At 39.3% G+C, this 23,848-nt stretch overlaps 2 protein-coding genes across 3 annotated transcripts in view; both read left to right on the plus strand.

Annotated features, from left to right (window-relative positions):
* Window positions 1-13,751, plus strand: part of MAPK11 (mitogen-activated protein kinase 11) — a 30,791-nt gene extending 17,040 nt beyond the window's left edge. Inside the window, exons 5-12 of the mRNA XM_059847236.1 lie at window positions 851-880; window positions 1,013-1,060; window positions 3,385-3,499; window positions 3,623-3,694; window positions 5,356-5,435; window positions 8,213-8,291; window positions 9,671-9,844; window positions 13,077-13,751. Of these exons, the coding sequence (XP_059703219.1) occupies window positions 851-880; window positions 1,013-1,060; window positions 3,385-3,499; window positions 3,623-3,694; window positions 5,356-5,435; window positions 8,213-8,291; window positions 9,671-9,844; window positions 13,077-13,150 (672 nt within the window). The 3' untranslated portion in view covers window positions 13,151-13,751. The remainder of the gene's footprint in view (window positions 1-850; window positions 881-1,012; window positions 1,061-3,384; window positions 3,500-3,622; window positions 3,695-5,355; window positions 5,436-8,212; window positions 8,292-9,670; window positions 9,845-13,076) is intronic.
* Window positions 13,752-21,522: 7,771 nt separating this feature from the next.
* The window catches only part of MAPK12 (mitogen-activated protein kinase 12), a 33,024-nt gene continuing 30,698 nt past the window's right edge, over window positions 21,523-23,848 (plus strand). The window contains exons 1-2 of one of the 2 annotated variants that reach the window (XM_059847234.1): window positions 21,523-21,730; window positions 22,464-22,593. In XM_059847234.1, coding sequence (XP_059703217.1) covers window positions 21,615-21,730; window positions 22,464-22,593 — 246 coding nt within the window. In that variant the 5' untranslated portion in view covers window positions 21,523-21,614. The remainder of the gene's footprint in view (window positions 21,731-22,463; window positions 22,594-23,848) is intronic. The other variant, XM_059847235.1, reaches the window with a different exon arrangement.

A 23,848-nucleotide genomic window follows, 5' to 3' on the forward strand; every position in this document is an offset into this window, starting at 1 on the left:
TGATAAACTGTTCTTAGGTCTGGAACATGAAGACTGCCCTTGTGTTCTCTTTGGGTTTTCCCAGTTGCTATAGAGTTTTTGTGTATAATCCCTTCTCCTGAAAAAGGTGAATTCACCTCTAGAGAATAGAAGGTTTTCAAGGCCCTGCTCATGCTGCTTGATAAGATCATAGATAAACTTGCTGTTGATCCTAACTAGAGAACAATAGGCAATGACAGAGTAAGCTGTTCTAATTATTTTTTTTAATGTTTTATGTAAAATAGCAGACCTGCAAAATAGCCACTGAAATACCACTTTGAAATTAGATCTGAAGTAATGCTGTAGACCTGCAAAATAGCCACTGAAATACCACTTTGAAATTAGATCTGAAGTAATGCTGTGGCTTAGGTGGGTATTTTGGTCACTGACCTGTCCCAGAGTGTAGGTGTGGCTGCTTTCACCCACATCAGTGTTCAGAGTATGGGAAGGTGACTTATATCCTGTAGGAGTCAACCATGCTGCTCCCTAGGCCAGTGATTTCGCTAGCCACTAGCTGATCAACATCCAGGGAAGGCTGGAACAAATTCCAAATTGGTAAGGGACTTTATGCAGAAGAATCACTGTGAGTGCTGCCTTTCATGGTAGAATCTAGTCTTCATGGTTACCTTTCTTGAAATATCCAATTCTGGATAAGACAAAAGAGGAACGTTTTGAAGTTTGACATACCTCTGATCTGTAAACATGGTATGAGTAAGTATTTTCTGTATATAAAACAGTCAGTCTCAGAAGCAAAAAAACAAGACGAGTGGCTTTGACCTCCCTTCACCTCGAACTTCATATCTTACCCTTTTTGTTTTGTTTTGTTTCACAGTATATTCACTCAGCTGGAATCATCCATCGGGTGAGTTCAGTCTTTGAGGTAATGAAAATGAGTGAAGTGTGTCCCTCTGCATCAAATGTGCTGCTAAGACATAGTTACAATATATTTTAAAAGACTGAAGTAGTACTTGACTAACTCTGTGTTCTGCTACAGGACCTGAAGCCCAGTAACCTAGCTGTAAATGAAGACTGTGAATTGAGGGTGGGTATCATACTGTTGTGACAAAGAGTGTTGTAATAACTCTCAAGTTTTCTAAGAAAACATTAGTTATCTTTTTATGGTTCATTCCATTATTTTCAGCTGTTTGCTACTTGCCCATTTCTGTGAACATGTGTTTTTTCCCAAATGTTAATTTAATAGGAATACAAGTATCTTTGCAAAATCCCTATGTACCCCACCGATGGTACATAGGTAATAGTTTGGCCCCTGAATGAGTACTTAACTGAGTGTATCTTGAGAATCTGACCTGTGATATGTATGTGCATCTGCCATGTATAGATGAAGCCTTGTAACAACTTTCATTTTTTGTATCTATAGAACATCCAAGCTAAATTAAATAATGTGGCAACAAATATACCAGTATTGCCAGTTATAGGCAATAAGACAAACAAACAAAAAACCCCAACCAACCAAAAAGAACCCTATAATCCTTGCTTCCCAAATGCTATTTTGATGTACATCTCCATATAAATACAACTCTTGGTGTGTCTGTGTGATATGATACTACGTAGTAAGCATGAGACTCTGGAGAAGGAAAAGATGTCTTGTAGCTTTCTAAGCCTTTAAGCTTAAGAATGAGAAGTTAAACATTTCTCCATGACAGCCAGAAACATCTTTATTCCTGTTTCTAAGACTGATGTAATCACTTTATCCCAGCTGCAAGGGATTTAAGAAAAGACTCCAAATACCACAAGATCAGCAAAAAGCCACAATAATGAGCAAGAGCAGTGCAGTTAGGTTCTTGCACTAATCCGGATCTGTGGTGAGAAAGTGTAGTTCCTGTTTGATTTAGTGACTCTTGCAGATGCTCAGCAAGTTTCATGATCATCTCTTTAATGTCTTCATGCATGTATGTTCAGCATCTGTGAAACTTTGTAGGTCATCTGTGTTTGATCATGTACTTTAAAATGTGTACTATATTTTTGTACTGGAAGTAAAGGAGACTTTTTCTGTTTTTTTCTCTTATTATGAAATCTGTGCAGCTCCCTGTCTAGCATTTGTTACACTGCTCTCTGCTTTGTTTATATTTATAGCTTTACTTCCTCAAATTATTTTTAATAGGACAAACTAGTGGATATTTCCAAGTACCAACAAAAAGGAAATAGAAGCAAAAAGAAGGAAAGTGTGTGTGTATGCACATTTGGTGGAAGGGATCAGCTGTTAAGGAAAAATATTACCAAAATCCTTTTAAAAATAAGGGCATTAGTGTTTGAGCTTCACACCATTATTTGTGCTTGTTTGCCTCCTACATTTTTCTTCACTTACTTAAAAAATAAATTATGCTTTTCAACTATACTGGAAGTAAAGATGCTAATTGTTTATATCTTAATATTTTTCTTTAGGCTTTTTATATCTTTTAATTGGATTATAACTGAGGAATTTTGAATTATACACTTGAAATTTTCTTATTCCCTGTGAAAAGGATTAGCCATCAGCTTAATAAATAATCCTGGATCTCATCACAGGAGACATTCAATGATCTTACTCACATTTCTCTGAAGTGAAGAGATGCTGGCTAGCTCAGGTGACTGACAAGAGCACTGAGGCTCAGATGGTACCCTTTCAAGGCAGTCTCTTGTAGAGCTAGGTGGGACATAGACTAACCAGAGAATAGAACAGAAAAGAAAGGAAATGAGCTGGGAAAGTTCAGTTGAAATAACTTCCCATCAGTGTAAACTTAGCAAGGGAAAGCATCTGGAGGGAAACACTTTGCAATCAAGCCTCTGTGTACATAAACAGAGGTCGTTTGTTTTGGTGGTCAAGTTCTACTGAAAACAAATGGAGTGTGATTTAAATTTACATTGTTACTCAGGATATACGTTTCTCACCTAGTGGCATCAGGATAATGTGTGATTTGAGTTGATGCTTAGACATAAGAAAATTAGACAACAGAAATTCTGCACATTTGTTATCAGCTTATTTGGTCTTTAAATGGCCACTGGCACTTGCTGTTAGCGTTTTACACAAACATTCCCAGCTGATAATAATATTTCATTTTTTTATAGCAACTGTGTTTATTTTTAGTAAATTAATGTCAGTGGAAAATTGAACCCAAGGCAAAATATAAAGTCTGCCTTGGAGAACAAAGCACCAGGTTCATTACAGTGGAAATATCTTTATGCAGCACCAGAGGCTGCACAGTTACAGCAGGGAGAGCAGACGAGCTCATCTGCAGAGTGCTGCTGTTTTACTTCACTGATAGCAAGGGACTACAGAAAACTCAGTAATGAGTAATGGGAAAATCAGGACCTATACCAAAAGTGAAAGGGATTTTAAAAAATTATTATTTTATTTTTATTCTGTAGATTTTAGACTTTGGTTTAGCTCGTCAAACTGATGATGAAATGACTGGATATGTTGCAACAAGATGGTACAGAGCTCCAGAAATTATGTTAAACTGGATGCACTACAATCAAACAGGTAAACTGTGAAGGCTTGTATTTTGCTACAGCTGGATGTAGTGATAGTTTTAAACCAAGAAGCAGCTGTGTTTAAAGATCTCTTTGATTCATTGTGCACATTTCTGTCTCTGTTTTTTGGCAGTTGACATATGGTCGGTTGGATGTATCATGGCAGAGCTATTGAAGGGAAAGGCTCTATTTCCAGGAAATGATTGTATCCTTAATATAAAATTTAAAATTGAGCTAAAAAAATACTCTCTAATTCTTCCTTTTTTTTTTTTTTTCTTAAGGACTTGAGTGTTTCTATGGACAATGTTTTGAGGTAACAAACTTGTAAAAGAATAAACAATTTGCTAATCTTTCAGTTCAGTGTATATGACACCCATTGGTAAGATAAAAACCAGTAACGGATGTTCCTATACAACAAAAAGTTACACTTATTCTTTTGTGTATCTGTATTTAAATAATAACCTAGTTACAACAGGATAGATTTCTTCCATGTGTGGATCTTATTGAAATAACATACACTGAAACTGAAGCTGAGTAAAGGCATCATTTTTTCATCAGCTAATATGATTTAACAAAATAGAAATGCTTTTAGGCTGAAAGTTCTGGAAAATGCAAATGAGTTAACTTTTAAATAATAAGTCAATTAATAGTTCTTTTGTGTCCTGTTATATCAAAAGAAGCCAGTAGTTCCAGAAATGCCACAGGAGCAACAAAGCCCTTTCTTTTCTGCTGCACTGTGCTGTGGTTCCTGATGGAGCATCAGGGATTTTGGCATTTCCTGTGCTGGCAGGAGCAAAAAAGGGATGTTTCTGAGGAGAGCAGTAAAATAATAAAAGAAAACTGAAGAAAAACACATAATAAGGAATGAGGAGCCAACTGCATGAAGCTTTTATTATGAGAAACAAGAGCACATTCTTCTGTACTGAATATTAACACTTCTTTGTTACTCTGAGACCCCTCCAAAAACTAACACTTTTGCTAATACTTAGCTGTTGCTGGGTGCAAAGCATTATGAAATTAGAATTGCCTGAAATAATCTTGAGAGAGCTGAGACCAAGTCTCCCCACTGACCTTTCTGACCTTTCTGTTGTGCTCAACATCATTAGGCTCTATTGTAACCAGGCATTCTCCAGGTATGTCATCATAAGGAGATGACTTGTCCTCAGACTGATTGATTACATGATATGTGATATTTGAAAAAATCAATATATATATATATATATATATATATATATATAAAAATAAGATTTTTTTAATTATAAAATATTGTCTACAACTCTGTGATTATATCAATTTAAATAGAGCTGTAAAATAATCTTAATTCTCTATAAAAAATTTAATATACTTTACAGGTCCCAGGTGACAATGAAAAATTAACATTTTCAAAGGTCTTAATCTTAAGACATATATAAAACAAATTTTTAAAGGTATCAAATGATGACTTTTCACTTGCCAGTCTTCAGATTAGTAATTTAGGCCTATGAGCCTAAAATAGCCTATCATATTAAATTGATGTTTAGAAATCCCTCAGATCACTGAAACATAAATATGCTATTAATATTAAGCTGAAGAATGTATTAAATTGGGAACTAGGACAGAAAAGCAATATATTTTTCATGCAGCTGACATACCTGACAAGTTAATATAGTACAGTGGAGAAACTGGTTCTCCAGAACTAGGCTTAAGCAGGTATGAATTGATAGCCTTCCATGAGTGTAAGAGACAGTCCTGGCGGATTGTGACAATGAGCTGTGATGGAATTGTCTTGCTGAATGGTTTTAAGCATCTTAGTTACATGCATGGAAGCTCATTAACTGTCTAAACCCAGAAGGACTGTGTGCTGTTCATTTCCCTGAAATTATGCAGATATCGATCAGCTGAAGAGAATAATGGAAGTTGTGGGCACGCCCAGTTCAGAACTTCTGAAGAAGATATCATCAGAACATGTGAGTTCAAAGCTTCGTTCAGTTAACTGACTTTCTGTCATTCCTTCTCTAACTGGCATTGTATGTCACTGCCTGTGGTACACGGACACTGATTTGGAAATGAGCAAATTATCTCTGGTTTTTGCTGCTAGAATGCCACCATTCAAAAAATACGATTTTGGAGGCATCCAGATTCCTTGACTGTCACCTGGATAAATTTTGATACTTGTTCTCCTCAGTTTTTGCAAAGTGTTAAGAAATTAGTCCCAATGATCTTTTAAAGTGCTTATAATTAAATTATTCTTATAATTTAAAAAATTAAAACTGGTGCTCAGCTCAGAGCGTTATATTGTCGCTATTAAATCTGTAGCAATAATATAATGGTCTCTGTAATTTGTATGCTTTCTATTGTTGTAAGGTTTCTAAACAGAGATGTATCCAAATCAAAAAATGTGTGCTCTGCATGAGTGCTCTATTTAGATCCCTAATTTGAAAATCATATTTATTCATCTTTCTAAGTGCTTGCGTGAGGTCCAATTTCTTGATAATATTCGTAGTTAAGAGTGGGCTTTTTAACTTTCCATGTGACTTCTTTAAATAGTAATCTAGTAAATGACCAATTTACCCTAATTTCTCTGCTAAAGTGACACTTTAAAGATTCGTTGTAAGCAGTAACTGTGGATAGCCACCTGAGGAATGAGATGTAGTATTGTTTGATAAAGGCAGGTGATGGGCACAGTGTAAGAGTTCAGATAAACACCAGCACACAGATACCTCCTAAGCTGCAGCTCTTTTCTTAAACCTCTTCTGTATACACCTCAGACTAATACCAATGGCTATTTCTCAGCTTGTGTATATATTGATGGGTTTCCTTTGACCTTGCTAATGAATACACTAGCAGGTTAAGTAAGCAGGAGCAGTAGGAGAGTCAGACAGCCCTGTATTTCTGAAAGGTCCAAGTATAATGAAAGGTCCAAGTATACCCAGAGTTTTTGGGTACCCAGCACCTAGGAATGGCTGGGGCAGGAGGCTAACTAAGCATCCATCCTTTTGCCAGGGCCTTCATCGACCAACTAATCACAGACTGTGCTGTCCTAAGCATAGGTCCATGTAAAGTCTCATAGGTCCTTTTGTAGCCTTCATGTGCTGTTAAGATCCTACAGGTTTTGCTGTAACACATTCTCAGTAGTGTATACAAACGTGCTATTTTCCCACAACTAGTGAGCTTTTTGATCATGAGAGTAACACCTTAAATACTTAACTAGAAATAGTACATGCTTTGTTCTTTTAATTTCTTGTGCTTCAGAGCACAGCTCAGTGAGGTACAGGAATCCTGAAACTATTTTATTTGGGCTAATTATACCTTTAGAGCATAGGCAGAACACAAAAACCAGGTTAATGAACAGGAGTGCTGCTAGGTCACCTCTGGGCTGCTGCTGCCTGATTACAGGAGCAATATCAAATGAGATGCATACCATGCTTGGAGGTAATTGCCAGCTGCAAGGGAGTTTCTTCATTCTAGTTCTTCTTTACCATGTAGTTTGGCCTTATTGTTTAGGTATTTCTTAATGCAGCTTGCAGACATGGACAATTTTTTAACATTCTGGTAACAGCAATGTCAGAGATTTACTGAAATGCCAAGTCTATATTCAGGTATAGGTAGAGGATTAAAGAAGTGGAAGCTAAAAGATCAACCTCCTTGGATGCTTCAGCACAAGTTACTGAGGTGTTTGTGAGTGTTTCATGTTAATATGAGTTTAAATGGTAATTGTGTTTCAGAATAATTTAAACATTGGGATTCTCCTGGTCATGTTTCTGCGGTGAGTATATAAGCAGAGGGGACAGGCTATTGATAGGTCTGTTTTGTTTTCAAAGGATTTCTGGGCAAGGTTGGAGGTTGCAATTTTCACTGCATGAAATGAAGTTCAGTCATGGTAGGATTAGTTGTTGATTAGTTGCTGTTTTCCATGGGCCAAGGATGCTTAGTTAGCCTTATGCAGATACTGTCCTTCTAACGGGACTGCTAAATCTTGAGAGACATCTCTGTAACACAAACATGTTTTAAAAGGGTTAGGGTTTGTCCAAAGACCAGCTGAGTTTTTTTATGGATTTAGAGAATAGCCACCTGCTCCTTTTTTGACAATTCCTTTTCAGAATTCCCTGTTCTGTCTGATCCAAGTATGCAACCTCTTCTCTTGACAGCCTATCTACCTCAGCCTAAAACTTTGTAGCTCATGTACTGTCAGGCTGACATTTGTGGATCCTATATCCAGTCAGGCTTTTACTAGCTGAGTTTGGATTAACCTTTCACAGCCACAGTGAAAAGGCAAGCTCTTAAATTCTGTGAAACATCTGAAAATCTGTTCACATGGAGTATCAGAATTTGTTCTTTGGTTAGTGAAACTATGTCTCACCAGAGAAGAGAGAGGAGGGAAGGCTGCAGATTGAATTATACCACTTTGCTGAGGGTAGCTGAAAGATGATTTAGGCTGCAGTTTCTAATTGAGCATTACATGCATGTGTTCCCTGAGGATGTACTGCAATGAACCAGTAAGCACAGGTGAAAACTAAAGTGCTAACACTCAAGCCTTAAACCAAAATGTACCTGCTTAAAACTCTCTTGCTTATTGTCCAGTATACAGGGGTGAGTGTTTGAAACAAGGTCATACACTGTGATTTTATGTAAAGAAGATTTCCCATGTAAGAAACATAAAAAATATGTCTGGTTTTTTAGAGTTGATGTGGTTACTGTTGAGCAAAATTTAACCCTTATCATAAGTACATTAACTTATTTCTAGGCAAGAAAATACATCGAATCTCTTCCACATATGCCTCAGCAGGATTTGAAAGCAGTGTTTCGTGGTGCAAATCCTTTAGGTAAGACAACCAAGACAGACTGACACAGATAAATTTTTCACTAAGACAGGAACTCAAGCATTCCTTGTGTTCTTTGCTGTATGATCAATAATAATAAATACAATCATCATCATCATCATCATCATCAGACCAGTGCAAAAAGCAGTGCTTAACCTTTCATCCTGAGACTGTTTTCCCATCATGAAGCCTGTCTTTTTGTTTCTGACGGAGATTACAGGAACCTCCTAAAGGGAAATGGTTCATGGATGAAAAGCAAAAGCCAGCTGTAGATAGCAGAAATAAATAAAAATGTCATGAGGTCTAGATTAGAGACATCATTTCTGGCTCAGGAAGGCCATGAGCTGTAAATTGCTGGCAAGCTGAAGAATATACCAGGAAGTATAGCTGTTTGAATGACCCTTTGGAGTATTATTTGCTAGGAATATATGAGCCATTTTTGGACACAGGATACTGGGCTAAGGCAGACCTTTGATCTGATCCTGTATAATTCTTTTTCTGTATAATCATTTGGTTCTGCCTGTGCAAAAGAAATGTTTCTGTGAACTTTTTCTTGTGACATAAAAAGAGGATACTTGAGTCATCAGAGTCATCTCACTGCAGTACCAGGTCAGTTCCATCAAGTGCACATTATAGGAAAGTATTGTGAGTTAAAATGGTTTGAATTCATTTTGTGTATTAATTCAAATTTTATTCTTACAAATACAAGTAGTTTGGAACACTTTCATATTAAAAAATGGGATTTATTTTCCTGAAGTACATGACAGCATGCTATGTATTAATAGCATAAAGGCAAATTAATGCCAATGTTTATATGAAAGCAGTAAAAAAAATAGTATTTGAAATAGTTATGATAAAATCTCCATTAAAAAAACTAATTTCAGCCATACAACTCTCTTATTTCTAGTATACGTCAAATGTCAACTTTAAACATATTTTGTTTATGCTAGTTCCTGGGAAGTTGCTTTGGGGTTTTCATCTGATTGTTTCATTGGTGCAGCTTATTAGAAGTGTAATCTCACACTTTATTATTCACAAGTTACTTAGCTTGGTCCTGATCAGTGCAAACTTACACACGAAGCACAACACAGGATATTACTTTATAAGCACACACGGATCATTTTAGAATTAAGTCCTTGGATATCTGAAGAGGTGAATCAGATCTCCATTTGACTATACTGAACCTTTGTGCATGCCACAAGCAAACCAGAAACTTCCTCTCTTTTTTACTCGCAGTACAAAATCTTCAATACTTACTTGTTGTGTTGCCTAAATTTTGCCAGTAATATTAGTTGTGTGAGAGTAGCTGGTGTGTAAACAGTTGCCTTTTATTTCCTCATGGTCTCTTCTGTCTTTGAACTGCATTTCTGGTTTTGCCTTAGCCGTAGATCTTCTTGAGAAGATGCTGATTTTGGACAGCGATAAAAGGATCACTGCGTCGGAAGCGCTTGCGCATCCCTACTTTGTGCAGTATCACGATCCGGATGATGAACCTGAGGCCGAGCTGTATGACGAGTCCATAGAGAACAAGGAGCGAACCATAGATGAATGGAAAGGTAATCAGAACTGCGTGCACTGCTTAAGACATGTAGCAGAAGAAAGCCCTACTTAAATAACAGTTTTCCTCCATTTCTAGCCAGAGGAATTTGAACTTTTAAGCCTCAGGCAAACAAGTTCATATGTGTGCTTGTGGGAGTGGACAGGCAGAAAAGCTTATATTTCCTCTCTGGATTTTGCCCACTCCCCTCCTTCTGACTAGATTCCCTGTAGCAGTGAAAGCTTAATGAAAAGCTGATGCTAGCTACCAGGTAATTACACATTCTGTTTTGCTTTTAGTTTTCTAGGTCAGATCCCCAGCTGAAGTAACTGTCCTGGGGGAAGTGACACTACCTGGGATTCTGGTCTAGTTCTGACCAGAACCAGAAAGTAATATTATCCACATAGATCTGTATTTTGTTAATTCTTTAGATAGCAAAAGAATTTGGATTAATAACTACAGCATGCTATTGGTCTTGTTTGAGATGATAATTGATTTTACTTGGGAGTGACACCCCAGAACCTTTCTTTGATAAATACTGCAACAACCTTCCATGCTTGCAACACAATCATATTGCACTGCAGTATCACGGAAGTAAGGTGGCTCAACATTAGACTGCAAGTACACTGAAAAGTACAGTCCAATTTCACCACTGTATAATGAGGACATATTTTTCTAAAAATTCCTTACTATGAATTTTAAACTGAGAATAATGTTGTAGAAAACTAATTGTTTCTGTTTATCAAGTAAAGGTCTTTCCTTGGCCTAAGATGACATATGTCTTCCATAAAATAAATGTTCTTTTGTTTCTATTTGTATTTTCTGTAACTTTTACTTGGGAAAGATTTGATAAAAATGTATTATCACAGCGGTTAGGTTTATGATGAAGAATACTCTCATGTCTTACTCATGCCCATTCACTTGTGCCATGTTTTATCCTGGGCATTACAGGGGAGAAAGCAGACTGTCTACAGCAAATGTATCTTAAAGAAAGATAATAGTGGGGCCATGGCTCTCTCTACAATAAATCAACCTCCTAGAGCCCTGGAAAGGAAAGGATTTTGTAGCTGCTGACTCTGTCTGTACAAACAAGGAGGATTGACTGGCATTGCTTACTCCTTACACATGCTCTCCTTTGCAAAACCTGGCAGCCTACAGCAGCACCCATACATCTTGTTTGTTGAGAGCTGCCTTCATTTGCTGCTGTACTTAGGAGAGGATGATTTTATTTTCTGCTGCTTTTTCAGTTGCCTGAGTCTTTAACAGGAAAGTTTAACAATTTCTGAGTCATGAAGCAGATTTCTGTTTGTTATGAAACTCCATTGAAATTATTTCAGCAACAATCTTAACAGCTTAACACTTTCTAAACTGAAGTAAGGACATGAAGGTGAAATCTCTTGAAGGGCAGTATCATATCATTTATCATTGCATTTTTCATGCATCTATTTTTACATCATTGACCTTGATGGCACTACAGGTCCAATTCCTTCTTTATTCAGGTTTAAAAAAATGTGTGAGAGAAAAATCTCCAAACTCGCACAGCAGGTTTGCTGCTTTTCCTTCTTCCCTCTGGCTGTATTTTTATCTTGGGGGATAAACTTTTTATTTTCAAGTACAGCATGTGCCACATTTAAGTAAGATAACATAAAATGTTTGTAGTGTTGATGAAATGTTGACCCAATTTCTCAAGATGCCATTGGCATGTTTCTGTTCGTTTTCTGTTCAAGTTAAAAATCAGTGATGCCTGATCATAAGGGACTGGGCACCAAAGTAAAATGAGATTTCAGACACTTTGTCTTATACATTATGCACTTCAGAGTTTTTTTGGCCTCCATTGCACGCTGCTGAGGCTCACAACCCAAGCTCATAGATTTCTTACTGACATGTTTAATCAGTTAGAAAATATTTCAAAATTTTAGAGGCCAAGAGTATGCTATTCAGAGTTGAATGCTATACATTCTCTCCTTAGATGTTGCCCCAGTTGCACGTCTCTGCTGAGTAGGTGCAGTGAGAAGTGTGTAAAGAGCTTCATGAACATAAACCATACAGCCAGTAAGAATATTTTCTAATACAGTTCCTGGTGTCCAATTTGTGAGGACACTGGCTTCTCCAAGTTCAGTCAGCTGTAGCTGCTCCCTGGCTGCCTGTAATTCTATGTAATAGTCATAAGTCAGTCACTCAAAGTCACCTAACAAATCCTCCAATGCCTGGAGTTCTGCATACAGAATTTCCTTCAGAGAAATCCCTTGCTGAAACTGTACACAGTGGTCCAGCACAGCACAACCAGAGCATAGGCAAGATTCAGTCCCAAGATTTTTTACATACTTTAGAGGAGTCCTAGGTACACTTGCAGGCATAGCAGCTGTCTCAGACAGAGTTACTTAATAAAAAAGCTAATAGGCATGAGTTTGATACGATTTCAACATCACTGTTTGGAAAACAGAACCTGAAGTAATGCCATCACCTGAAGTTAGCCATATGCAAACAGGATGTGGTCCTTAAAAAGCAGCATCTAATTTGAGAAAATACAAAATACTGAGAACATATTCCATTAATGTCCAAGGCAGAGAACAGGACATGACTGTTAGCATGAAAAAATAAAGGGTTATTCCCAAAGCAGGATAACATAGCAAGTAACCCATGTTTCTAGCTATTGATGAATACAGCATATCCTGATGAAAGCTGTTACATACTTCTAAGACAAAAAGAAAAATTTTTTCAGAGTACCGTAAAATTAAGTCAGCTACAGTAAAATATTAAAAAAAGCCCAATAAAAAAACCAAAAAACCAGGATCCTGAGGAATTAGCACAGAATTGCAAATGATATATAATTGAAGGCAACTGACTGAGAGATGATAAAGAATGTTCTCCACAGTTAAAAGTGTACATTTTAAAACCTATCTAGGTACTTTTAACGATTCCATTTTCCATTACATATTGTCATTTATTACATTTTGGCAGGTCATCTGACAGCGCAATTGATGTTTTCATTTCAGGGCCTGTGTGTTTTAGTAATTAGTTGAAGGGAACAGTCATGTTGTACAATAACAGTATTTGTGAGTGTAATTTGTAATCTGAGGTTAAGAGGAGGATTCCTAGGGAATTCAGTCTATTTTTGGATCTGGATGCTAAAGAGGCTGGAAATACAAACTACAGGTCACATGTATCTGTAGAACTGTTTTATCTGGAATATTTTTCTTTTGGAGAAAATATCACCTAATTCTTCTCTCTTTCTTACACCCCCTCTACAGAACTTACCTATGAAGAAGTGAATAGCTTTAAACCACCCGACCTAAAAATGGACAGCCTGGAGATAGAACAGTGAATACAGGCAGCTCTGTCTAGCCTTGCTGCACTATGAAGACTGTTAAAATATAACCATACAATTTAACCTGTGGTCAGACATAGATTTTACTATCCAAAGATTTTGGAGGAGATGTGGAAAAACAGATGCATTAAACAGAAGCCAGATGTTGTCTGGATTGGGTGGGGGTGTTTTTGCCTTGTAATATGAATGTATTTCCAGCTCACAAAGGGTGGTAAAGAACTGCTTCATTCTGACAAAATTATGCACTGAGTTCTGTCAAGCTGTGTGTTCTGCATGTTTCATTTTATCAGTCGTACTGCCAAAATAAAGGTGACCTTTTAAATTAATTTTAAAATTGTACATTTAAAGCATGAATGTATACAAACATAAACAAGAAGTCCATACAAGCAATCCTTTTTCTTTTGGTGGCATTTTATCTGTCTGTTTTCGTACTATTTATAGTTAGTGCCTTTATGAAGAGAGGGTGTGGTAGTGAGATAGACAGAATATGCATATGTAGTCATATCTGTGGTGGTCTTACACATGTACTGGATGTCTCTCAAGCAATCTTAACACCAGTTGAAAGTCAGTAAAAATAAATCTTTCTCTTCTCTTGCCATTCAAGTGTCTGTTCTCATTATTTTCCACATCTATTTTTGATTCTGCACAATACCCATTTGTGAGACAGTTTTACTTCCTGATGGTATTCCTCACCATGCCGTTGCTAGACTGTTGGTGAATTTGCCTGGGTTTACAGGAAGGTGCCTTGAAGGTACTGCAGCAGAGCTCTGTAGACTTCTGCAAGCTTCAGCAAAGGCTGTCACAGATGGCAGCGCGGGAGTGCTCAGTTCAGTTCACAGCTTTGAATTAAATATTCCACATTGTCTTATTTTTCTTCACAAAATCCTTGGGAAAGTAATCTAATAATTGCCTTTGGAAGACATGACAAAACAAGGAGATTCAAGAATTTGAAACATTCACATTGGAGTTTCTTTTTAAGCAAAATTTTAAAGGTTTTCTGACTCTGAAAAGTTGGCAAACTAAATTTAAAAATTACAGGATACATAAGATATCAAGATATTTTAAATAATCAAATTTATATGATTCCTTCATTATGCTGTATACAGGAACATAACATGCATAATAGTGTAAAAGGAACATCCTTTTGGCACAAGGCCTCTTGTATTGTATTGCCTGTGTCTTTGTACAGACTTGTGATTCACAGCTGTTTAATGTTTAATTTGTGTCTTGTTCTTGCTTTGTCAGAGTCTTATTTTAGAGGTGGCTTTTTATAATATTTAGGTTTTTTGAAACTTTTGTCATTAATATTCAATTGTATAGCAGTTATATAAGGTAATGGATTCTACTGCACTTACTTTCCTCTGTATTTTTTCTATGTAAAAAGAAAGGCTTTTTCTTAATAAACAGATTTAAAAACAAAAAATCAAGTCCAAGAACTTTATTTTTTTCAAAGCTAGAAATAGGCATTCCATCTAGAAAATATGCTTCTAATTTATGGACTAAGTGATAGATTGTTTTGGCAATGTTGACCAGTTATCCAATACTTGCATCCAATGAAATGCAGCCACTTGTATTCAACTTTCCCCAGGGTGTGTTAATCTTAAAGCAAATGCCTGCATGGATTTCTTGTGACTCCACTGAAGTGCTGTCAGCCATTGTTACTTTGGCTGGATGAGGCTTGTAATGATCATGAAATGACTGAATTTCATGCTGACTAAAATAGGTGAAAAAGTTCTAAATCTTTAAACTATTTGTCTAACTACATAATGAAAATATTCACTCAGTCATATCTTAAACATTTTTTAAATTTGTTTGTTTGCCAGTTTAAAGTAACTCAGTGCTTTATTTTCTCTGAAATCTGATATTGAGTTTACAAGCCTATTTGGCAGCTCCATTTCAGCTGGAAGGACAAAGATGAAGTAAAGAGATTTCACAAGAACTTTTTGTGTCCGACGATAATTATTTTATTATGGGGTTTGTCCCTTCATTTGTTAAAGCTGGTTTCCTGGCTCTGAGGGCGGCCATTGTAAAATGCTTTAAAGGATGGGTAAAACTGGTTGCCATAGCTCTGCCACTTGAGGTAGAAAGAAAGTTTTATGTTGCTTCCAAAATTTCTTCTGGCAACTCTGAATCTTCCTCTGAATATTTTCTTTGACATTCAGAGATGCAGGTTTTTTTCTAGGAGATAAATTATGTAGGAAGAACGTGGTCATAGCCACATTTAAACTAATCAAAGATGACAGTAATGGGCAACAATAGCTCAGCCCTTTTTAATGAATTACTAACAAAACCTGTAAATCATCTCATTTTAATGTCAAGAACAACAGTAGGGAGACAGACATATTTTTCTTAGATGTGCAAAATGAAGGTAATTACTTAGACCTCAAAAACCAATAATTAAAGTATTTTTCTAGAGTAGGTAACCAGCTCCCTTGTGGCAATCCAACATGAGACTATAATTTGATAACTTTATCAGTTTACAACAGCAGGAGAGGGTAATTGGAAAGCCAGTACCCCAATGGGACAGAAAGGTGGGAGGCTTAGCACTAACAATGCTTATCATTTGAACACAGATGGAAGAAAACATTTATCTACCAACAGAAACAGGCAGATGGAGGTAAATATAGAGGAGTGAGGGCTTTGTCAGGCTTGGTGAGGCAGATGGCTTAAAAGTAAATATTAAAGAGGAAGTAAATATAAAGCTTTTATAAAAAAAAATATTTGCTAAAAATGTCATTAATGAAGGCATTGATTACATGGCCCAGATGTTATTTGCAAAACTTGTAGTGGTTCCTGCTTAAACAGTGGGGGTTTAATCTCCTGACAGCACTGTTACTTTAAGTAGCACATTCATGTCTTTGCAGGTGCCCTCTACATTGCATTTATGCTTGAGGAGAGCAGAGTAGGTTTTAGCCCACACTAAATTAGGGTACTCTCATCCCTGGCCACCTGCAAAGCACAGAGGGGAGGGAGGAGCATGGCTGGGCTTTGCTCATGGAGAAGGCAGCTCAGGCTTCCAGTGGGCAGAATACAGCAGTCCAAGGGTATTCTCTGGTCAATTACCAACATTGTTAGCAATTTACTTTTAATCTGAATTTATCTAATTTCAGCTTTCAGTCACAAAAGCTTGTTATCCATCCACCTAGTGAATTGAAATCACAGCTAGTATTTACTATCTCACTCTATAATCAGGGTCAGTGCAACCCCAAATCTAGTAATGTTATCATCACTGGCAGCAAAAGTTCTTGCAAAAGGAAAATCTTTTGCATGCATCTCAGTCTTTTTGACATGACTAAGTATACACAACACTTCTAGAATCTGCAACTTTATTTTTTAAGCTCTTTACCTCATCAGCACTGAAACCCAGCAACAGGAAATGATATGACACAGCCAAAGCAGACAGGAATAAAAACCTTTAATCTACAATGGACCAATGGAAAGAAAAACCAAGGATAGTTTAGAGGAAAAGGACTGTTTTAGACGATATCATGCACCATACCCTGAAGATATGAAGTGGCTACTTGAGTCTGAAATAGCAGAGTTACTAATAAGTTCAAAAATTTATGGGGGGGGGGGGGGGGATAGGAAATTAGGTAATCAATACTGATATATGAAAATAAATACATCATTATCAATAGGTAGAGTCATTATTTAGACAGCTTTGTTGCAGAATTCCAGGTTGTGCTCTTGGTGGTTTTTTTGATATGGTATAGCAGATGAAAGCAAGAGGGAAGGAGGGTGAGTGTGCTACAGGATCTGACAGTGAGCTCACCCTAAGGGTCAGGAGGGGAACAGCCCTTTCAAGGACAAAATGTTGGCAGCAAAAGAAACTTTGACAGAGGTTGGAAGCAGTCAATACAAAAGTTACTTCCTTTCTTCCTGTCACATGTGCTCCTGGATCATAACAAGAAAACAGACTTCCACTTTCCCCACTCTTGGGACCTGGTCAAAGATGAATCTGTCCAAAAAGTACTGTACAGAGCTGCCAGCACAAATTACCTAAGTATCCCTTGCTACATCTGTAAATTACTGACTTGGCCCAAGAATCCCTGACAGATGAGCAGTGGTAAAGGTTTAGCTCTCATGAAAAGAGAATTTCACTGTAAATTGGGTAAACTATGTCTTTTGTTAGCAGCAGAAAGGGATTCAACCTTGACAAGATCAGTCTCCTTAGGAAGGAAGGAATAGCAGCACTTCAATTTGCTTTAAAAGCAGCTGCTTTTTAGTCACACATTGCTGTTACTGCTGCTAGTGTTTATGCATGCAAACACTGGTTCTTAGAAAATCAGCACACTTGCACAAGAGAGAGCACCAAGTGTCATTAATTTATGAGTCTGGGTAAGGGGTTTTAAGGCACTAGCACCAAGAGATTTAGAAAGCTACATTAGTGTTGCTGCCACTGCCCGTCTTTCTGCTATAAAAGAAAATATTGAACTGATACACCTAAAAGGGTCTAAGTTTTCACTACACGGAGGGAATATATTGTGAGCTTTCTGTGTGAACACTGATCTTCCAACCAATCTGACACATAATCCATTAGGTCAGAAATTTCAACACAATGAGTGAAACTCTTCAATTAGGCTTCCATCTTGCAGACATACAAATGCTTCATTTTGCACTCCCATAGTCCCCCAGCTCCAATTATTGTCACATATTAAGATGTGTACCATAGCATAGAGATTTTAGCCAGTCCTTTTAGGTTCCAATTTAATCACAAGTAATACTGAACGCAGTAGAAATACTGAATTACAGTTGCAGCTCTGAGACAACCATACACTAAATCTGCCGTAAGTGGCAGCCTCCACTGAGCAATACTTTGTTCCTTACAGAATAATATCCTATGGATTAGCACCCAGATAATATATGCCTATTTTATATTAGAGCCCGATTGTTCAATTCAAGAACCCATAGTTAAATTATGTTCTGTGCAAAAATTACATACAGTACTCCTGTCCTACCCACCTCTCTCATTAGGCTGAGGTGGAAACAAAACTAAGGCAGCATTGAGAGGGATGAGTAAGATGGGAGAAAGAATGCCATGGTTTGGGTTTAAATAGGAGATGTGCACAACTATGCAGTGACAAATGAGTAAAGCTATCCATCTGTGATATCCATTAATGCTCTTTTCATATGATTTTTGCATTAAGGTTGGGAAACTCTTGAAGAGTTGTTTTTTTGCTCTGTAGACTATAGCATCTCATATTGCAACAATCTGTGATAGTTTACAAATTAAACTCCTTCAGTCTATTGTAAGAGAGGACCTTTTGGTGGATTCTGAGGAGAAAAAGTTAGAATTCTGAGTGTTAAAAGTAGTTGATTTATATGTAGGTGTCTACTACTCTCTACAACTGGCCTCTCTTCCTCCACCAACCTCCAGCAAGCAGGGACAATGCAGTAGTACATAGTTACTTAGTAAGTTCTCACTTGACCTCTTAAAAAAATGTAATGTATCATTAAAATTATATTTTAATATTAAAAATGCACTTAGGTGCGCATATTTATTTATTCCTTTCTGCTGATGGCCTAGTGACCTTGCAACATGGCAAGGCCCCCAGGAGGGCTACATGTCACAGAAACTGGAACTGAAACACCCTGCTCATTGGGCAGAGAGATAAAACCAGAAAAGCTGCAAAATACTTGGCAGTGACTCCACTGGGGAAGGGTGGGGACAAAACAGCACAAGTGTATTTTCTGATTAAAACTGAGATTTTTTTGATTACTATTTTTTAAGCTTTACTTCTTGTTGTAATAAATAGAATGAACTTACGTCCTCCATGGCAACAGGTCTAAGTAAGGCACAGAGTATTTTTTGAAGGTGGACATATAGAAAGCTTCTTAAAAAATAATAATATTCTAGGAATCAGCTTTAGACAATTCAGCAAGATTTTATGTTTATTGACATTTAAGGTATGTTTTACACAGCCAAATTATTCATATATGAATTTGTGTAACAAGAATAAAATGATCACATGAAAGACAGACATATAAACAGGCAGAAAACAGTTAGATTTCTCACTGCTTGCTTGTAGAGCTTCTGCTCCAGCACCAAAGTTCACCTCCAGGCTGGAGGGAAACTGAGTTCTCAGTTATCAGAGGGATTAGAAAGAGTACTGTACCCATCTCATCATATGTACCTCATATGCTTTGCAGCTGATGGCAACCATCCAGCACATCAAAAGTTGGCTTTTAAAAAAAAACCCACCACATTCTGATACCCCTTAATCTTCCCTTTATGGGATGAGCATTAGAAAAGTGCAATTTTTGCACCATTAATGCATTTATCATTTTTTGTTAATGAAATCTGAAGAAAATCCCTTTTTTCCTATTAACTTTACAATAAATGTATGCCAGAAGCAGAAATATCTCATAGCACTCTTTTTAAAATCCATCCTGTCAAGCACACATTGCCCAGAATAAGATATGGCTGTAGCATCTACCAGTCACCTGGCAACAAACTGTCTTTGGGAAAACACATCACCATGTATCCAGCTGAGCCTAGCAGGATGCAGAGACCGGTGCAGTTTGTGACATTGCTGTAAGATCTACCAGCTGTGGATGGACCCAAGTTTCTTGACTCATTCCCTTCACAGACATTTTGAATGGCTTATTAGGCAAAGCTTCCCTTGTTATGACAGTGCTGATTTCCTAGTCTTTTCAGTACGTTTACCAGTATGTGTGACGTGGTGGGGAAAGCTGGTCTTGTATTTGACCTACATGGCTATTTCATCCATCTATAGCAAAGTAGGCCTAAATACTTACTGGAGGAAAAACATGGAAAAACCAGCAGTAGTTATTAACTTTGTCAATTTAAAATGGTTTTTTAAAAGTTGATCTGCAATATTCTCAGCTTCTCCACAAGAGTGAACTTCTCTTGATGCTAAATTAGTACTTTTATCTACTGTATCAAAATAATCTAACTTCTGCCTTGATAAAAGCAAACAGCAAAAAAGTATCACTGTCACAACTGGATAAAGGAAAAGTGAGGGATGACAAGCCATTATATATGTTTCTAATACAGAGAATATAATGGCTATTAAAAGTAATTAAACTAATGGATTAGTTCAAAATGAGAGAAAGCTGCTCTATCCTTCACCTGACCTGTACCACATATCACACCAGCCAACATCTGAATGGCAAACAGCATAGAAGGGATGTCAGAAATTAAAAAATAATCTCCTGGGGCAGTGGATTTTTAAAAGTAAGCATCTACTATTAATCTGACACTTCTCACAAGCCTCATGTTAAGTGCTAAATGCCAGAAGGTTGCTTTCCATTCTCGCTAAACCAGAGATTGGAACAGCTCAGTGGAGAGCAGCGCTGAACACAGGGCTGGAGGCTGGAAGGCTGTGCTCCTCCTGCACCCCAGGAAGAGCAAGGGCCGGGTGGCTCTTCAACATTTAGTAGTCAGACACCAAAAGGGCAGGGCCCATGGAAACTACCAAAATGGCACTGGGAACCACAAAACTCGTCCAGATTGCCTCTTTAGAGCTAAACCACAAATTGAACTCTAGTGACGGCAAATCTGAATTATCTAACCTCAGCAACATTGCTCAGGGGTGAAGTCAAACAAAACAAAGGCTTTGCCAGACCCTGAAGGACAAGAATTTTAATTATATTAACACAGAGAACACATAAAACATATTTTAAACCAGGTCTTTGCCTTACAAGTGTTGCTGGCCCAGGCCTATTTACTGCAGAGCTACTGAGAAGGTTGCTCTTGTCCATACTCCAGCACTGCAACCATTTCAAGCCACTGCTGCAACAGCTCCATTCCACTTCACTTCAGCCATGCACAAGACCACTTGCTCTGAGCACCTGAATCAAGTGTGTGCTGGTTTTTATTTAACTATATGAAATATGGTTGTAACATGTGGTCTGACCCTGGGATGATCTGGGGACCCCAGCTGTTCGTCGCAGGGCAGAGGTCATACAAAAGCTCACGATTGGACTCCCAGCTCTACCAGCTGCAGTCTCTCGTACTTTTTAACACGTCGATGCAGCTACCGACGGCACCTCACCGGAACCTGAGCACAAAGGCAAAACGGGCACTGCGTGAGGGGGGGGTCGTGGCGAGGAAGAGACAGCAGGGAGGGGTTTGGTCCGCACTGCAAGGACTCCCTCGGACAGCGAGAGCCTCGGCACCTGCCTCCCTGTCCGGGCACGCTCCGCCGTCGCCGGGACACCGCGCCCTTCTTGCCCCGGCCTCGGCAGAGCGCAGCCCCAGGCTCCCGGGCTGGAGGGGAGGCAGGGCGCTGCCGGGCCGGTGCGGATCCCAGTGCCGGTCCCCGGGGTGAGCCGCGGCGGCGGGCGGTGCTGCCGGCGGGGCTGCGCGGGGCGGGCGCGGGCGGCGCCCCTCGCTCAGGCCCGGCCCCTCAGCGCAGCCCAGCTCGGCGGCGCCGGCCGCTCCCGCTCCCCCGGCCCGGGCTCTTTGTCGGCGCGTGCCGGCGGGGTCGGCAGCGCCATGTCCTCCCCCAAGAATGGCTTCTACCGGCAGGAGATCACCAAGACTCTCTGGGAAGTGCGGGACCGCTACCGGGACTTGCAGCCGGTGGGGTCCGGCGCCTACGGAGCCGTGTGGTGAGCGGGGCGGCGGGGGCAGCCGGGGGGCGGGCGGCCGGGGCGGCGGCCTCTGTCCCGGCCCGGGGGATGCTGCCGGGGCCGGCCCTCTGGCGCGTTCCTCCCTGCCAACTTTTCCCGGTTGTTCTGCGGACCCGGGCTAGCCCCGCCCGGTGCCCCCGGCCCCGCGGGTGCAGAGGGCCGGCCCCGCTGTTCACCTGGCCGCCCCGGGCCGGGCTGCTCCGCCAGGAGAGCCGACCAGAGCGCCTTCCGTCCCTGGAGCGAGCAGAGCCCGGAGCGCTGCCCCAGCCCTGCCCGGGAGCGCTGCCCGCGGCTGCCGAGCCCGGCCCGCGGCACCCCGGAGCGGCGGCGTCCCTGAAGCCCGGGATGTTTTAGAACCTGGGGCGGGTCCCTCGGTTTGGCTCTGCGTTGGTAGTGGGCTTGGGTATTTAGTGGAATTTTTTGTCTTATTTTTAGTTTGGGATTTTTTTTTTCCCACTCCGCAGATGTTCCTCTTTTGAGCTTTTGATAGTTGTCTGCATTTCATCACAGAGCCTGGCAGGCTTTTAAACGAACGAAATGAGATGGCTGCTTTCAGAGATGCTCTCGGGAGGTGGTCTCCCCCCGTGGCACGGGCGGCTACGGGCCGAGGGCCCGGCAGCATTGGGCAGGATGCAGCCGCTGGCCGGGTTTGGTGGGGTTTGCAGACTTGCTTCGGTCCTTGCTCAGCGAACTCTTTTCTTTTCCCTTAAAGCTCAGCCGTCGATGGAAGAAGTGGTACCAAAGTGGCCATTAAGAAATTGTACCGCCCGTTTCAGTCTGAACTCTTTGCCAAAAGAGCTTACCGAGAGCTGCGTCTCCTGAAACACATGAAGCATGAAAACGTGAGTTGAGTCATTAGCTCAAAACCACAACTTAGGCACTCTAAATCAAAGAAAATGTGTATATTTGGGCAAGGCAGATGTGTTGCTGAATGGAATTCTGAAATCTTTCAGCCTGTTTTTTTTGTCTGCCTGTCCTACAAACAATAGGTCACACAAACTAGAATATCCTGTGGGAAACACCACTTAATTTCCACGTAGGAAAAATTGGGTGGGGAAGGTTAGGACCGCAGTGCAATTTGCTCAGTGCTAGTGAGAGGGATTAAAGACCAGAAAGTACAGTCTCCATTACTATGTTCCCATGAGTTACAGGAGAATACAGAGCACAGGTCTGTGGGTCTTAGGTGCCAGCATCTTTTTTTCTTTTATTTTCCTTTTTTTTCTTTTGTTTTATTTTTTGTTCCCCTGAGCTTGCATGAAGATGCACACATGCATATCTTTGAGGAGGGGTTAGCATTTTTCTCCTTTTTTATCATTCATGATGCATTTGAACCTTTCAGGCTGGTATAAATGGGAAACAGGAAAAGTCCACAAATAACTAAAAAATGGCTTTACTTTACTGTGAAGCAGAGAATAGGTAATAGAACTCTGCGCATAATTCCCATGTAACATGAAAGAACAGCTGTAGAAGTGTTGAAAGTGTGATTGAGAGAAAGATTCGTGGTGCCAATACTGTTTAGGAAAAAATAAAGAAGAAGTTTGTGCAAAAACTGTTGTTATGGAGTCTCAAAGCATGGATTCCAGGTGAGAAGAGTCCCGGGGTGGGCTTGGAGGGTTACAGTAGTATTTTTAAGTGCTGTTTGTGAAGAATGTGTATGGGATAAGAACACCTTATCATTTGGAGGGAGTTTTAAAATTATGCATAAGAGCATAGTTTAAAATGTTAATTGATGTGGAAGATTAGAGCATACCTCCTTCAGAAGGCCTTCACAAAAAAACTGAGAGATCAAAAGCAAGGATGAGAGAAAGTGGTAATAACAATAACTAGTCATTGCCATTTAACATTATAATACTAATATTGTGAGTACCAACATTATAATACTAATATTGTGAGTACCAACAAGTTTGTTTGAAGAATAATTTGTGGGCTATCCTGACAGTCCAGAAGGAAAAAGAGCTTTTTGTAGGCTTGTCACTGTCTACTTGTTTTAATCTAAATCTTTTAGTCTGATTACTTCAAAGTAACTGCCTCATAACCACTGCTGCATATGTTTAAGAGTTAATGTTTGCAGGAAACTCCTGTGTATGGGCTTTAATA

The sequence above is a fragment of the Haemorhous mexicanus genome, chromosome 5 (genome assembly GCF_027477595.1).
Source record: "Haemorhous mexicanus isolate bHaeMex1 chromosome 5, bHaeMex1.pri, whole genome shotgun sequence".
Lineage (NCBI taxonomy): Eukaryota > Metazoa > Chordata > Aves > Passeriformes > Fringillidae > Haemorhous > Haemorhous mexicanus.